This window comes from Zea mays, chromosome 4 (assembly GCF_902167145.1).
Source record: "Zea mays cultivar B73 chromosome 4, Zm-B73-REFERENCE-NAM-5.0, whole genome shotgun sequence".
Taxonomy (NCBI): Eukaryota; Viridiplantae; Streptophyta; class Magnoliopsida; order Poales; family Poaceae; genus Zea; species Zea mays.
This window is the reverse complement of record NC_050099.1, coordinates 60317025-60332862: the sequence shown is the minus strand read 5'-3', so window position 1 is coordinate 60332862 and position 15838 is coordinate 60317025. Positions and strand designations below refer to the sequence as shown.

Genomic DNA, 15838 nt, shown 5'->3' with positions numbered 1-15838 from the left:
TCGGCTTCTGGCAGCTTCTGGCCACCAAAAGCTGCTACAGACTGCCAAATGCTCATCTTTTCAGCCAGCTTCTATAAAATTCATTGGGGCAAAAACCATCCAAAATCAACATAAACACATAATCGGTTGAGTCGTTGTAATAGTAAGAATCCGTCACTTTCTAGATCCTGAGTCTTATGAACAATTTTATCTTCCTCCACACGTAATCGTAATGATACTTAGATTCTCCCAAAGCCAGATTCTAGGAAAAGCTGATCAGAAACAGGCCCACTATACAGTCCCGCCTCCCCGTTTCCCAACCGACCTTTAGCTACAGCTCAGCGTCTCCTCTGTCCAAGGCAGGAGGCTTGGCGGCGGCGTTGGGCGGCTGCAATGGTGGACGTCGACCGCCGGATGGCCAGCCTCACGCCGGCGGCGCACGCGGCGGGGCTGCGCCGCCTTTCCACGCGCGCCGCGGCGAGCCCGTCCTCGGCGTCGGCCTCCCCGCGGCAGGGGCTGCACTCCTTCGCCCCGCTCGCGGCTGCGGTGCTGGGCCACCTCCGGGCCTCCGGGGTGGCGGTGCTCCCGGGCCTCACGGAGCTCGAGCTGGCGCACGCCGAGGCCGAGATGGGGTTCGCGTTCCCGCCCGACCTCCGCGCCGTCCTCGCCGCGGGCCTCCCGTCGGGGCCCGGGTTCGCTGACTGGCGCTCGTGCGCGGGGCTCCGCTCCGCGTTCGACATGCCCATCGTGGCGGCGTCGCTGCAGATCGCACGGGGCGCGCTGTGGCCGCGCTGCTGGGGGCCACGCCCCGCCGACCCCGACCGCGCGCTGCGGCTCGCGCGCTCCGCCATCCGCCGCGCGCCGCTGCTCGTGCCGCTCTTCGACCGCTGCTTCCTGCCCTGCCGCCCCTGCCTCGCCGGCAACCCGGTGTTCTTCGTCACCGACGACCGCGTCCTCTGCTGCGGCCTCGACATCCTCCACTTCGTCACCCGCGACTCCTGCTTCCAGCCGCCGGATCTGCGGGCGCCGCCGCCTCCGGTGGCGCAGCAGCAGCAGTACGCCGGGGAGGCCGTCGCCACGCCGTGCACGCGCCGCAGCCTCGACGCGGCCTGCCGCGGTAAGGCGCCGCGCTGGATAGAATTCTGGAGCGACGCGGCGTCCGACCATCGCCGCCGCAACTCGTCGTTCTCGGATGCATCCACAGCGTCGTCGCTGTCCTCAGGGTGCGCATCGCCACCGCCTGCTAGGTGGCCCAGGAACCCGCACTGGGTCGACAGCTACCTTGACCGGCTGGGCCACGTGCTGAGGCAGGGCGGGTGGAGGGACACGGAGGTGACGGAGATGGTCGAGGTGGCGGCCTCCGGGGTGTTCGACGGTGAGGAGGCGGCGGTCCCCGTGGTGGACTCAGACGCAGTGCTCGATGCGCTCCTGCTCAAGGCCGACCAGTGCTCCGACTCGCTCCGGCGGGCCGGATGGAGCTCGGAGGACGTATCGGACGCGCTCGGGCTGGACCTCCGCTGGTGCAAGGAGCGGCCGCGCCCCGCCATGCTGGTACCACAAGAGATTGCCGTCAAGGTCGAGCGGCTTGCGCAGTCAGTGGCGCGCCCCTGACTGACTGACCTCCCGCCGCCCTCACCGCAGCCGTGGCATGGTCACATCAGCCTCCCTACTCACCACTCACCAGTTTCCGGTGTGTGCCATTTTCCTTTTCGTACAGAAAAGTTGCTGTTTTCATTGGCTTTTTCACTGTAAGAAAAGAATACTTTAATCAAGTAGTAAAAACTGTACGAAAAGTTAAACCCACGATCTTGTGCATGCTAAGATGTAAACTGGTTGGAAGTGGATACCGGGCACGGTTTATGCCATGTTTGGTTTCAATTAGTTTTAGGACTAAATTTTAGTCTTAGGACTAAACTTTAGTCCCTACTTGTTTGGTTATAGGGACTAAATAGATTTTAAAGTCATTAAATATATTGTACAAATACTCAAATGCTCTTGGAATACTCTCATGTGGGCTTTTAGTCTCTTTTAGCACCTATGTGAAGGACTAAAGACTAAATCATTTTAGTCCATATTTTAGTCCTAATGTTTGGCAAAAAAGAGACTAAATGAGACTAAAAACTAGAGACTAATCTTTAGTCCATTTAACCAAACACCCCCTTACTTTCTCGTTTTTTTTCCTACTTTCTTTCTCGCCATCACCAGAGAACGAGAAAACAACGAATTTCGGGCTTACGCACCGTTTGGATCCCTCGTTTTAGAGAAAATTAAAACTCACTCAAAAATTAACTTATTTAGTTTGGAATTTAACATTCCACCACTTTCCAAACTTCAGATATAAACCTGTCTCAAATTCATCGGGTGGAAAATGAGAAATAATTTTATGCATTAGTACAATTTGTTTCTACTTTGTAACTTACATGACACTCTTCGTCTCACTACTCTATAGTAAAAGTGTAGCACATAAATATCTCTGACATCTTGTTAATAATAATATATAAATATATTTTGCATAAAACCGAATTAGCTCAATTGATATATGCCTAAATTATTATTATTAGAATGAAATTCAATTCCAATGATCCAAACGGGCCGTTAAATTTTATAGATTTCGAACAGTTTGCAATTTCAAAATTTAGAAACAGAAGATTTCGTTTTTCTCGGCGGATATTGCTGTTTTCTAGGTGGGAAGTGATGTTCGGTTTAGAATTGATAGGATGTATTTGTAAATTGTTCAAATCACGTACACATGACTAATAATATACTCACAAATAATGTGATACCCAAATTCACATAAAACATACTAATCCACATTGAAAACACAATTCCAGTGTATAAAAAGTTACAAACTATAATACAAATATAAAATAGCAACTACTTCATACAATACAAGTTTAAATTCCATAGTTCATAATAAAGATTGCTTTGACCGTGTAAAAATATAAATTTGAACTATCCATGCATTTTTCATAAACTTATATGTCCATCACATAAATTGCACACTAAATGCATGTAGGTCGGTATGAAAATAGAAGTTTAAACTCCAAAAAAATTATATAAAGTCCATACATGCCCATTATAAAAGTCTACTCATTACACATAAAATGCGTATAGATCCACATGAAATATAAGCTCAAACACTTGACAAGTATATATCTTGTAATTATATTGTTATATCATATAGAACTTGGATTTGTATTGTTTTGAGTTTGAATTTATATTCATATGAAGTTATATATATCTAGTTTATGTGAGGAATATATGTTATATAAAAACTGCATAGACAATCCTTGTTAATTTATGTATACTTATGTATGTTGGATTTTACAATATCATATATATACACAACACACTAAATGGTACTGTAAATTTAAATTTTTACATGACTAAATGATCTTTTCGGCGAAAAAGCATCGAAATCCGGCGAGAAAACACCAAAATTCGATTTTATGATTTAAAAAAAAATGAATAGTGAACCAAAATATTGAAATTTACACCGAAAACCTGTTCTCATATAAGTTCGAAAACGAGAAAAAACACTGAATTTCACCAGATTTCGGTTAAAATTTTTAATCCTAGTACTGGGTAGGACTACTACTAAGAGTCTCTCGAGCAATGTCCCCTAAATTTCATCCTCTAAAGGAATATTCTCTGTTTTTTCAGCACTCTCTAAAAGATTATATCCTCTATATCTTCTCCATCTCCACCAATGTCCTCTAAATTTCATCCTCTATATCAACAATGTACCAGATTTCACATTCTTTATTATTTTTACCAATTGTGGCCACGTGAATGAGATGCACAACAAATGAGCATAGTGTATAGAGAACGACCGTACACCCTCCATTCCTAGCAGATGCATGGCTCCCTCCAAATTTTAGAGGACCCTTAGAGTCTCTTGTTGAAGGGAAAAAGTAAGCTACAACCGCTATATTAGATTTACCATAATTATTAGAAATAAAAATGTCATACAAAATTTACGCACATGCAATAGAAACTCTCACGATCTACCATAATTATTGGATCTACCATAAAAATAGAATCTGCATGCATGCGCCAGCGCGTGTGGACGTGGTCAAGTGTATGGCCGAGTTTTTTATGTTATCGCTATGAACTATTTACGCTATTTGCGTGCGGAGGTTTGACCTGGTGCATGCCAGCGGGACTCGCCCGACCGCATGCACCTAGTCTTTGGGCGCGGACCATAGGGTGGCTGGGGTTTCGTGTAACTATTGGAAGCCATGAGCTTCCAACATATAGGTATTATAGGTATACATTCGGGTCGCCCGGCCCGGCCCAAGCCCGAATAGGCCCGTATTGTTTGAATTTCGAGTCGGCCCAGCCCATTTGAATTTTGGGCCATGCCGGCTCGGCCCACGAACCTAGCACTCGGCCCATGGCCCGACACGTAATTGCTTAACGTGTCGGGCTCATTTCGGGCAGCCCAAAATTATAAAAGCCTGAAATTCAATTTTTGGCCCGAAATTCAGTTTTTGGCCCGAAACCCGAAATTCGCATCAGATCCCTAAATTCAAAACAAATTTAATAAAGCAAATAAAAGATAAGACAAATAAATTTGACCAAAAGCAAACTTAATATTTGTATTAAGTTACCAGAGCTATGCAATGACTACCTCGTTTACAAATCAATTTGTTAGAAGAAAAAAAGAGTATAATCAGCTCTATACAAAGTTCGTAAGTTTAGTTAATTATCTAATGTTCATAACAAAAGTAAAATTACATCACATACTCTAATTAAAAGCTACAAAAAACATCTAACTAGCATTATCTCTAGCTTTATGTTCTTTATAAATTACATGAAAGTGTGGAATGAAGTGTGGTTTTAATAAATATATGGGCCTTTTCGTGCCTTTATATGGGCCATTTTGTGCCTGCCTTAAACGGGCCATGCTCGTGCCCGCCCATGGGCCGCGACCTCGGCCCAAACCCAGCCCGATATATTAGGTCGTGCCGGCCCGACACTAAAATATTTTGGGTCGTGCCGTGCGTGGGCCGTATTTTTTTCTGTGCTTCGGGCCAACCCATCAGGCCCGCCCCAAATGTACACCTATAATAGGTATATTGGGAGCCCTGGGCTTCCAAATGTTAGAGGAAGCCCTGGCCAACCACCCCCATCTTGACTGGACCGCAACAGCGCGGCCACCTACATTCCACGCTAGGCTGTTAGGTGCGTCCCCCGCCCATACACCAGGTCAACCTCCACCACATGCGTCAATCAAACTCGCGGTCCAACAACCAACCTCCCACGTGTGACGCAAGCCTTAAATTGTTGTTCTGTTTTTTTAATAGCGTAAATAGTCAACAGAAATAGCATAAATAGTTCATAGAGATAGCATAAAAACATCGTCCAGCCACTGTACCACATGCACAGGTGCATGCATGCAGATCCTATTTTTATGGTAGATCTGATAAATATGACAGATCGTGGGAGTATTCGTTACATGTACGCAAATTTTGGATGTCATTTTTGTTTCCATTGCATACACACAAAAATGGATGACTCCATAAATATAGGATCGCTACAACAGCCATGCAACTAAGCTCGTTAGAACTAATTTATGATATTTGCTCATACTAATTATGTTACACAGTGTATGTATTTATGCAATTATGTACACTGCATAAAAATCTGTTTACTATTGCATGCACATAAATTTAGGATGACATGAATGTGCAATGAAAGGAAATTGATTGGTATGCATGGAAACAAAAAAAAATCTTATTTTAAATGTTGCATTTCCTCCATAAATATAGGATCGCTCTAACACCCATGCAGCTAAACTCGTTACAACCAGTTTATGATATATACTGATACCAATTTTGCTACACGGTCTTGGTATTTATACAATACGGAACGCTTGAGAGCACCTAGAGGGGGGTGAATAGGTGATCCTGTAAAAATCAACACTAGATAGCCACAAAACTTGGTTAAGTGTTAGTATGATAGGACCAAGTGGCTATAGAGCGAGCTCTTGCGAATCACAATAATCACACAAAAAGACAACATAAGAGACACAATGGTTTATCCCGTGGTTCGGCCAAGTATAACACTTGCCTACCTCCACGTTGTGGCGTCCCAATGGACGAGGGTTACACAACCCCTTTCAAGTGATCCAATGATCAACTTGAATACCACGACTTTCCTTTGCTTATTTCTTTTTCCCGTTTGCGAGGAATCTCCACAAGTTGGAGTCTCTCGCCCTTACAACAAAGATCACAGTGAAAGCACAAGAGTAAGGGTGTGAAGCAACACACACAAATCCGCAACAACACACATGCACACAAGCCAAGACTTGAGCTCAAAATGAAGCACAACGAGTTCACAACTAGAACGAAGCTCAAATCACTAACACAGTCGATCAAGTGCGCGGAGACGGAGTGTGGAAGACTTAGAATGCTTAGAGTATGCTTGGGTAACTCCTCCATGCGCCTAGGGGTCCCTTTTATAGCCCCAAGGCAGCTAGGAGCCGTTGGAGGCAATCTTGGAAGGCTAATCTTGCCTTCTGTCGGGTGGTGCACCGGACAGTCCGGTGCACCATCGGACAACCACTGTTCATGTCCGGTGTGCGATCTCCTTCCTATTCTGGCGCAGCCGACCATTGTAGATTCATGGTGGTTGGCACACCGGACACTGTCCGATGCACACCGGACAGTCCGGTGCCCCTGCTGTCCGTTGGCGCGGGCCATGCGTCGCCCGCGGATTGCGCGGTCGACCGTTGGCGCAGTCGATCATTGGCTCACCGGACAGTCCGGTGCACCACCGGACAATCCGGTGAATTATAGTCGTACGCCGCAGTCGAGTCTCGAGAGCAGCTAGTTCACCTTGGACTCGTCTGGCGCACCAGACATTGTCCGGTGCACCCAGACCGAACAGCAGTTGGCTGTACACAGCCAACTCTTTTCCAGTTTCTTTTTTCCTGTTTCTAGCACTTAGACACAATATGTTAGTACTCAAAATAATGTACTAAGTCTAGAAACATACCTTATGTATTGATTTGCACTTCTTGCTTGCTTCTCAGACGACCAACTCACTCAGTATGTGTTGGTCACTTAATCACCAAAATATAATAGAAATGGCCCAAGGGCACACTTCCCTTTCAATCTCCCCCTTTTTGGTGATTTATGCCAACACATCAAAAAGCAATGCAAAACATGCAACATCGATTCAAATTAAAGACCAAATTGTTTTTGACTCAAATTTGGCATATTTGGATCATTCTTTGCCACCACTTGGTTTGTTTTTGCAAATCAAATTCATTTTCCTATCTCTAAGTCGAACTCATTTGTTTGGGCATTAAGAGAGATAATCCAAGAGTGAAAATGATCAAGATCCAAAAACTCCCCCTTTTTCCCATAATAATAAATTCTCCCCACAAGAGACCAAATTTTGATAATAAGAGTATTTTGACAAATCAAAAGTTCTAATTCTACTATTTTCAAAATTCTCAAGTGGTAGCTGATCCATTTGCTTTGGCCTTAATTTCTCCCCCTTTGGCATTAAGCACCAAAACGGGATCATTATTGGCCCTTTAACCCCGTTGCCTCACCAAAAATTGTCAATTAAGAGCAAAAAGGCAATAAGAGCATAGATATGAATTTGGAGTTAATACCGGAGTGCAGTGGAAGTCTTTGCATGGTCCAAGTTCACTTTTCCCTTTCAATGCACTTTGAGACTACATCAATTAAACTCAAGCACAAATGTTAGTCTCAAAGGGTCAAGTTGTCGCACTTCTCCCCCTAAATATGTGCATCATTCACACATGGACTTGTGAGGTCCGGGGATCCCTTGCACAACTTGAGCACCATAAATAAACAACAAATTTCATAAATGCATAAAGTAACTTGATCAAGGGCATAAGACACATGTATGCTATAAATCAATCCAAGTTACGCGAATCTAAGACATTTAGCTCACTACGCAGCCTGCAAAAGGTTTTCTCATCTAAAGGCTTGGTAAAGATATTGGCTAGCTGGTTCTCGGTGCTAATATAGAACACTTCGATATCTCCCTTTTGCTGGTGGTCTCTCAAAAAGTGATGCCAGATGTCTATGTGCTTAGTGCGGCTGTGTTCAACAGGATTATCCGCCATGCAGATTGCACTCTCATTGTCACATAGGAGTGGGACTTTGCTCAGATTGTAGCCAAAGTCCCGCAGGGTTTGCCTCATCCAAAGTAGTTGCGCGCCACACTGTCCTGCGGTAACATACTCAGCCTCAGCGGTGGATAGGGCAACAGAGGTTTGTTTCTTAGAACTCCAAGACACCAGGGACCTTCCTCGAAATTGGCACGTCCCTGATGTACTCTTCCTATCAACCTTGCACCCGGCATAATCAGAGTCTGAATATCCAATCAAGTCAAAGGTAAACCCCTTTGGATACCATATCTCGAAGCAAGGCGTAGCAACTAAATATCTAAGAATTCGTTTAACGGCCACAAGATGACATTCCCTTGGATCGGATTGAAATCTAGCACACATGCATACGCTAAGCATAATATCCGGTCTACTAGCACATAAATAAAGCAATGACCCTATCATAGACCGGTATGCCTTTTGATCAACGGACTTACCTCCTTTGTTGAAGTCAACGTGTCCGTCGGTTCCCATCGGCGTCTTCGCGGGCTTGGCGTCCTTCATCCCAAACCGCTTGAGAAGATCTTGTGTGTACTTCGTTTGGGAGAGGAAAGTGCCATCCTTGAGTTGCTTCACTTGGAACCCAAGGAAGTAGGTCAACTCGCCCATCATCGACATCTCAAATTTCTGTGTCATCACCCTGCTAAACTCCTCACAATACTTTTGATTAGTAGAACCAAATATTATGTCATCGACATAAATTTGGCACACAAAAAGGTCACCGTCACAAGTCTTGGTGAAAAGAGTGGGATCGGCTTTCCCAACCTCGAAAGCATTAGCAATTAAGAAATCTCTAAGGCATTCATACCATGCTCTTAGGGCTTGTTTAAGTCCATAGAGCGCCTTAGAGAGCTTACACACATGGTCGGGGTATCGTTCATCATCAAAGCCAGGGGGTTGCTCCACGTACACCTCCTCCTTGATTGGCCCGTTGAGGAAAGCGCTCTTCACGTCCATTTGGAACAACCTGAAAGAGTGGTGAGCGGCATAGGCTAATAGAATGTGAATAGACTCTAGCCTAGCCACAGGAGCAAAAGTCTCCTTGAAATCCAAACCTGCAACTTGGGCATAACCTTTTGCCACAAGTCGAGCCTTGTTTCATGTCACCACCCCATGCTCGTCTTGCTTGTTGCGGAACACCCACTTGATTCTCACAACGTTTTGCTTGGGACGTGGCACCAGGCTCCAAACTTCATTCCTCTTGAAGTTGTTGAGCTCTTCCTGCATGGCCAACACCCAGTCCGGATCTTGCAAGGCCTCTTCTACCCTGAAGGGCTCAATAGAAGAGACAAACGAGTAATGCTCACAAAAGTTAGCTAGTATTGAGCGAGTAGTTACTCCCTTGCTTATATTACCCAGAATCTGGTCGACGGGATGATTCCTTTGAATCGTCGTTCGGACTTGAGTTGGAGGGGCCCGTGGTGCTTCTTCCTCCATAGCTGGGTCTTCTTGTGCTCCCCCTTGATCACACGCCTCCTCTTGAGGAACCTGTCCATCATCTTGAGTTGGGGGATGCATCATCATTGAGGAAGAGGGTTGATCTTGCTCTTGTTGTTCCTGTGGTCGCACATCTCCAATCGCCATGGTGCGAATTGCGGTCGTTGGAACGTCATCTTCATCTACATCATCAAGATCAACTTGCTCTCTTGGAGAGCCATTAGTTTCATCAAATACAACGTCGCTAGAGACTTCAACCAAACCCGATGATTTGTTGAAGACTCTATACGCCTTTGTATTTGAGTCATAACCTAGCAAAAACCCTTCTACAGCTTTGGGAGCAAATTTGGAATTTCTACCTTTCTTTACTAGAATGTAACATTTACTCCCAAATACACGAAAGTATGAAACGTTGGGTTTGTTACTGGTTAGAAGTTCATACGAGGTCTTCTTGAGGAGGCGATGAAGGTAGACCCGGTTTATGGCGTGGCAAGCTGTGTTCACAGCTTCCGACCAAAACCGCTCGGGCGTCTTGAATTCTCCAAGCATCGTCCTCGCCATGTCGATAAGTGTCCTGTTTTTCCTCTCTACCACACCATTTTGTTGTGGTGTATAGGGAGCGGAGAACTCGTGCTTGATTCCTTCCTCCTCAAGGTACTCCTCTACTTGTAAGTTCTTGAACTCGGACCCGTTGTCGCTTCTTATCTTTTTCACCTTGAGCTCAAATTCGTTTTGAGCTCTCCTCAGAAAGCGCTTTAGGGTCCCTTGGGTTTCTGATTTATCATGCAAAAAGAATACCCAAGTGAAGCGGGAAAAATCATCAACAATAACAAGACCATACTTACTTCCCCTGATGCTGAGGTAGGCGACGGGTCCGAAGAGATCCATATGAAGTAACTCCAGAGGTCTTGATGTGGTTATCACATTCTTGCTGTGATGAGTGCTTCCCACCTGTTTACCTGCTTGACAAGCTGCACAAGGTCTATCTTTTTCGAAAAATACATTGGTTAGTCCTAACACATGTTCTCCCTTTAGAAGTTTATGAAGGTTCTTCATCCCAACATGTGCTAGACGGCGATGCCACAGCCAGCCCATGCTAGTCTTAGCAATTAAGCATGCATCTAGATCGGCCTCCTCTTTCGAAAAATCAACTAAGTAGAGTTTGCCGTCTAGTACACCCTTAAAAGCTAATGAACCATCACTCCTTCTAAAGACAGATACATCAACATTTGTAAACAAACAATTATAACCCATATTACATAGTTGACTAACAGACAATAAGTTGTACCCGAGCGATTCAACTAAGAACACATTGGATATGGAATGCTCGGATCAAATGGCTATTTCCCCCAGTCCTTTAACCTTGCCTTGGTTCTTATCTCCAAAGATGATCGAATCTTAGGAATCCTTGTTCTTGACGTAGGAGGTGAAGATCTTCTTCTCCCCCGTCATGTGGTTTGTGCATCCGCTATCGATAATCCAGCTTGAGCCCCCGGATGCAAAAACTTGCAAGGCAAATTAGGCTTGGGTTTTAGGTACCCAACTCTTGTTGGGTCCTACAAGGTTAGTTACAATAGCCTTTGGGACCCAAATACAAGTCTTGTCTCCCTTGCATTTGGACCCCAACTTTCTAGCAACCACTTTTTCATTTTTACATGAAAGTACGAACGTAGTGTTGCAAGCATGAAAGACAGTGGTAGGTTTATTACACACTTTCCTAGGAGCATGAGACACAAAATTTCTCCTAGGCCTACCATTAAAATTAGAACTTGAAGCAATCATAGCATGTGAGTCAAAAGCATTATAACTCCTATTATAATGAGAATCTCTAGAAAATTTTCTATCATTGTACATGAAAGCATGATTCTTTTGATTACTACTAGCCATAGGGGCCTTCCCTTTCTCCTTGTTGGGAATGGGATCCCTTTGGCTTGTTAAGTTCTTGGCTTCCTTTCGAAAGCCAAGTCCATCCTTAATTGAGGGATGTCTACCAACGGTGTACGCATCCCTAGCAAATTTTAACTTATCAAAGTCACTTTTGCAATTGGGCATTAAGACTTGCCACTTCACCATTTGATTTGGTAATAGAAGTAAGGTGTTCAACACAAGCATCAATATCAAAATCCTTACATCTATTACAAATTACAACATGTTCCACACATGAACTAGATTTATTAGCTACTTCTAGCTTAGCATTTAAATCATCATTAACACTCTTTAAGCTAGACATAGTTTCATGACAAGCAGATAATTCAGAAGAAAGCATTTCATTCCTTTTAACCTCTAAAGCAAGAGATTTTTGCACACTAACAAACTTATCATGCTCTTCATACAATATATCCTCTTGCTTTTCTAAAAGTCTATCCTTTTCATTTAAAGCATCAATTAACTCATTAATTTTATCTACTTTTGCTCTATCTAAACCCTTAAATAATTAAGTATAATCTACTTCATCATCACTAGAATCATCATCACTTGAAGTAGTATACTTAGGGGTTTCTCGAACACTTACCTTTTTCTCCTTTGCCATGAGGCACGTATGGCGTTCGTTGGGGAAGAGAGACGACTTGTTGAAGGCCGAGGCGGCGAGTCCTTCGTCATTGGAGTCGGACGAAGAGCAATCCGAATCCCATTCTTTGCCAAGGTGCGCCTCGCCCTTCGCCTTCTTGTAGGCCTTCTTCTTCTCCCTCTTCCCGCTCTTTTCTTGTTCCTGGTCATTAGCATTATCGGGACAATTTGCTATAAAATGACCAGTCTTACCGTATTTAAAACAGGAGCGCTTTCCCTTCGCTTTGCTTTTGTTGGGATGCTCCTTGCGTCCTTTTAGCGCGGTCTTGAAGCGCTTGATGATGAGGGCCATCTCATCTTCGTTTAGCCTGGCAGCCTCAACTTGTGCCACCTTGCTAGGTAGCGCCTCCCTGCTGCTGCTTGTTGCCTTGAGTGCAACGAGCTGGGGCTCATAGATGGGCATTGGGCCGTTCAATGCATCATCAACATATATTGCTTCCTTGACCATCATACGCCCGCTCACAAACTTTCCGAGTATCTCCTCGGGCGTCATCTTTGTGTACCTGGGATTTTCACGGATGAGGTTCACAAGATGAGGGTCAATGATAGTGAAAGACCTGAGCATAAGTCGGACGACGTCGTGGTCCGTCCTTCTCGTGCTTCCATAGCTCCTGATCTTGTTGACCAGGGTCTTGAGCCTGTTGTACATTTGTGTTGGCTCTTCTCCCCTGATCATGGCAAACCTTCCTAGCTCGCCTTCCACCAACTCCATTTTGGTGATCATGGTGGCGTCGTTCCCCTCATGCGATATCTTGAGGGTGTCCCATATTTGCTTGGCGTTGTCCAAGCCGCTCACCTTGTTGTATTCATCCCTGCACAACGATGCTAATAAAACAGTGGTAGCTTGTGCATTCTTATGAATTTGTTCGTTAATGAATACAGGGTTATCCGTACTATCAAATTGCATTACATTTTTAACTATCTCCCATATACTAGGATGGAGAGAAAATAGGTGACTACGCATTTTGTGACTCTAAAAAGCGTAGTCCTCTCCATCAAAGTGTGGAGGTTTACCAAGAGGAATAGAAAGCAAATGAGCATTGGAATTATAAGGAATACGAGAATAATCAAATGAAAATTTTGAATTAACCGGTTTCTTTTTCTCGTCATCGTCGTCTCTTGGGGAAGAAGAAGACTCGTCGCTATCGTAGTAGACGATCTTCTTGATGCGCCTCTTCTTCTTCCCGTCCTTCTTCTTATGACTCGAGCCAGAGTCAGTGGGCTTGTCGTCCCTTGGCTCGTTGAAGATGGACTCCTTCTCCTTATCGTTGACCACCATCCCCTTTCCCTTAGGATCCATCTCTTCGGGCAATTAGTCCCTTTTGTGAAGAGAACGGCTCCGATACCAATTGAGAGCACCTAGAGGGGGTGAATAGGTGATCCTGTAAAAATCAACACTAGATAGCCACAAAACTTGGTTAAGTGTTAGTATGATAGGACCAAGTGGCTATAGAGCGAGCTCTTGCGAATCACAATAATCACACAAAAAGACAGCACAAGAGACACAGTGGTTTATCCCGTGGTTCGGCCAAGTATAACACTTGCCTACCTCCACGTTATGGCGTCCTAATGGACGAGGGTTACACTCAACCCCTTTCAAGTGATCCAATGATCAACTTGAATACCACGACTTTCCTTTGCTTATTTCTTTTTCCCATTTGCGAGGAATCTCCACAAGTTGGAGTCTCTCGCCCTTACAACAAAGATCACAGTGAAAGCACAAGAGTAAGGGTGGGAAGCAACACACACAAATCCGCAGCAACACACACGCACACAAGCCAAGACTTGAGCTCAAAATGAAGCACAACGAGTTCACAACTAGAACGGAGCTCAAATCACTAACACAGTCGATCAAGTGCACGGAGACGGAGTGTGGAAGACTTAGAATGCTTAGAGTATGCTTGGGTGACTCCTCCATGCGCCTAGGGGTCCCTTTTATAGCCCCAAGGCAGCTAGGAGCCGTTGGAGTCAATCTTGGAAGGCTAATCTTGCCTTCTGTCGTGTGGCGCACCGGACAGTCCGGTGCACCATCGGACATCCATTTCTCATATCCGGTGCGCGATCTCCTTACTATTCTGGCGCAGCCGACCTTTGCATATTCGTGGCGGTTGGCACACCGGATACTGTCCGGTGCACACCAGACAGTCCGGTGCCCCTACCGACCGTTGGAGCGGGCCACGCGTCGCCCGCGGATTGCGCGGCCGACCGTTGGCACAGTCGACCGTTGGCTCACCGGACAGTCCGGTGAATTATAGTCGTACGCCGCCGTCGAGTCCCGAGAGCGGCCAGTTCACCTTGGACTCGTCTGGCGCACCGGACACTGTCCGGTGTACCACCGGACAGTCCGGTGCACCCAGACCGAAAAGCAGTTGGTTGTACACAGCCAACTCTTTTCCAGTTTCTTTTTTACTGTTTCTAGCACTTAGACATAATATGTTAGTACTCAAAATAATGTAGTAAGTCTAGAAACATACCTTATGTATTGATTTGCACTTCTTGCTTATTTGTCACACGACCAACTCACTTAGTATGTGTTGGTCACTTAATCACCAAAATATAATAGAAATGGCCCAAGGGCACATTTCCCTTTCAATGCTGCATAAAAAACTACCACATGGTATACTGGTAGACGCATCTCCAGATTCGAGCGTAAAAACATTAAGTTTCGAGCATAAAACCCCTCAGTTATGTGTGCAAATACTGAGCCATGTGAGAGAGGTTGATAACTCTGGTACATTGTATTCACAATCCTATTTTTATGGTAGATCCAAAAAATTATGACAGATCGTGGGAGTTTCCATTGCATCGCGTAAATTTTGGATGATCTTTTTGTTTCCATTGCACGCATGCAAAAAATAGGATGACATAATTCACGCAGAGCATAAATTATTATACAAATTTGCATAAATATATATACCGTGTAGCATAATTGATAAAAAACCTAATATCGGTTCAACTAACAACCCCCACGGGAATTAGGGACAGTTTTATGGCAAACGTAAAATCATAAAAATCATCGTAAAAATCATCAATGAAATGCATAAATAGTGTAAGTAGCAGGCATAAAACATAATCATCAATGGCATAAACATGGATTGAATAGTTCGTCGCCCGAGGACAATCCTGAGTCCGTCAGATCAAAGGACGCCTCAAACGCCATCAGGTCGAAGGAGGTCGTCGGAGGAGGACGCCCTCCGATAAGCTACATCGGAGGAGATTGTTGTCTTCGGATGTCACCACGGACGGTCACCGCAGCCATCACCGCTCACGCCTCAGAAGGTCGTTGCCATTGCCACCGATCGTGCCTCAAGAGGTCACGGTCACCGCAACCGCTCGCTCCTCGGGCAGACGTGACCACCGTAGCTCGTTCCTAGGGCAGTCACGGCCGCCGCGACGCTCGTGTCTCGTGCCGCCACTCGCCGACATCGCCTGGGCTGTCGACATCACATGGGACCACCGCTCACGTCTCGCGCCGCAAGTAGTCATCGTCGACGTCTGGACGCTGCTTGCCACCGCTCGCACCTCATGCGGTTGCAGCCGCTGCCAAGCCCCGAAACCCTAATCCCTAGGGGTCTAGGGTGTTTTTATAGACATCCGGACCTGGTCCGGCTCAACCGGATGGCACGCCTGGCCTGAGCTCCTAAGTGGTGTTTGGTTTGTGTCTCATTCTCAATATCTCATTCTATTATCTCAGTTTTTACC

General features: G+C 45.4%; 1 protein-coding gene across 1 annotated transcript; it reads left to right on the top strand.

The window, feature by feature from the left end:
* The first annotated feature begins 256 nt into the window (after window positions 1-256).
* On the top strand, window positions 257-1782 carry LOC103653297 (uncharacterized). Its single transcript, NM_001346843.1, has one exon. The coding sequence runs from the start codon at window positions 373-375 to the stop codon at window positions 1588-1590; it is 1218 nt and encodes a 405-aa protein (NP_001333772.1). The 5' UTR covers window positions 257-372; the 3' UTR covers window positions 1591-1782.
* Window positions 1783-15838: the final 14056 nt, after the last annotated feature.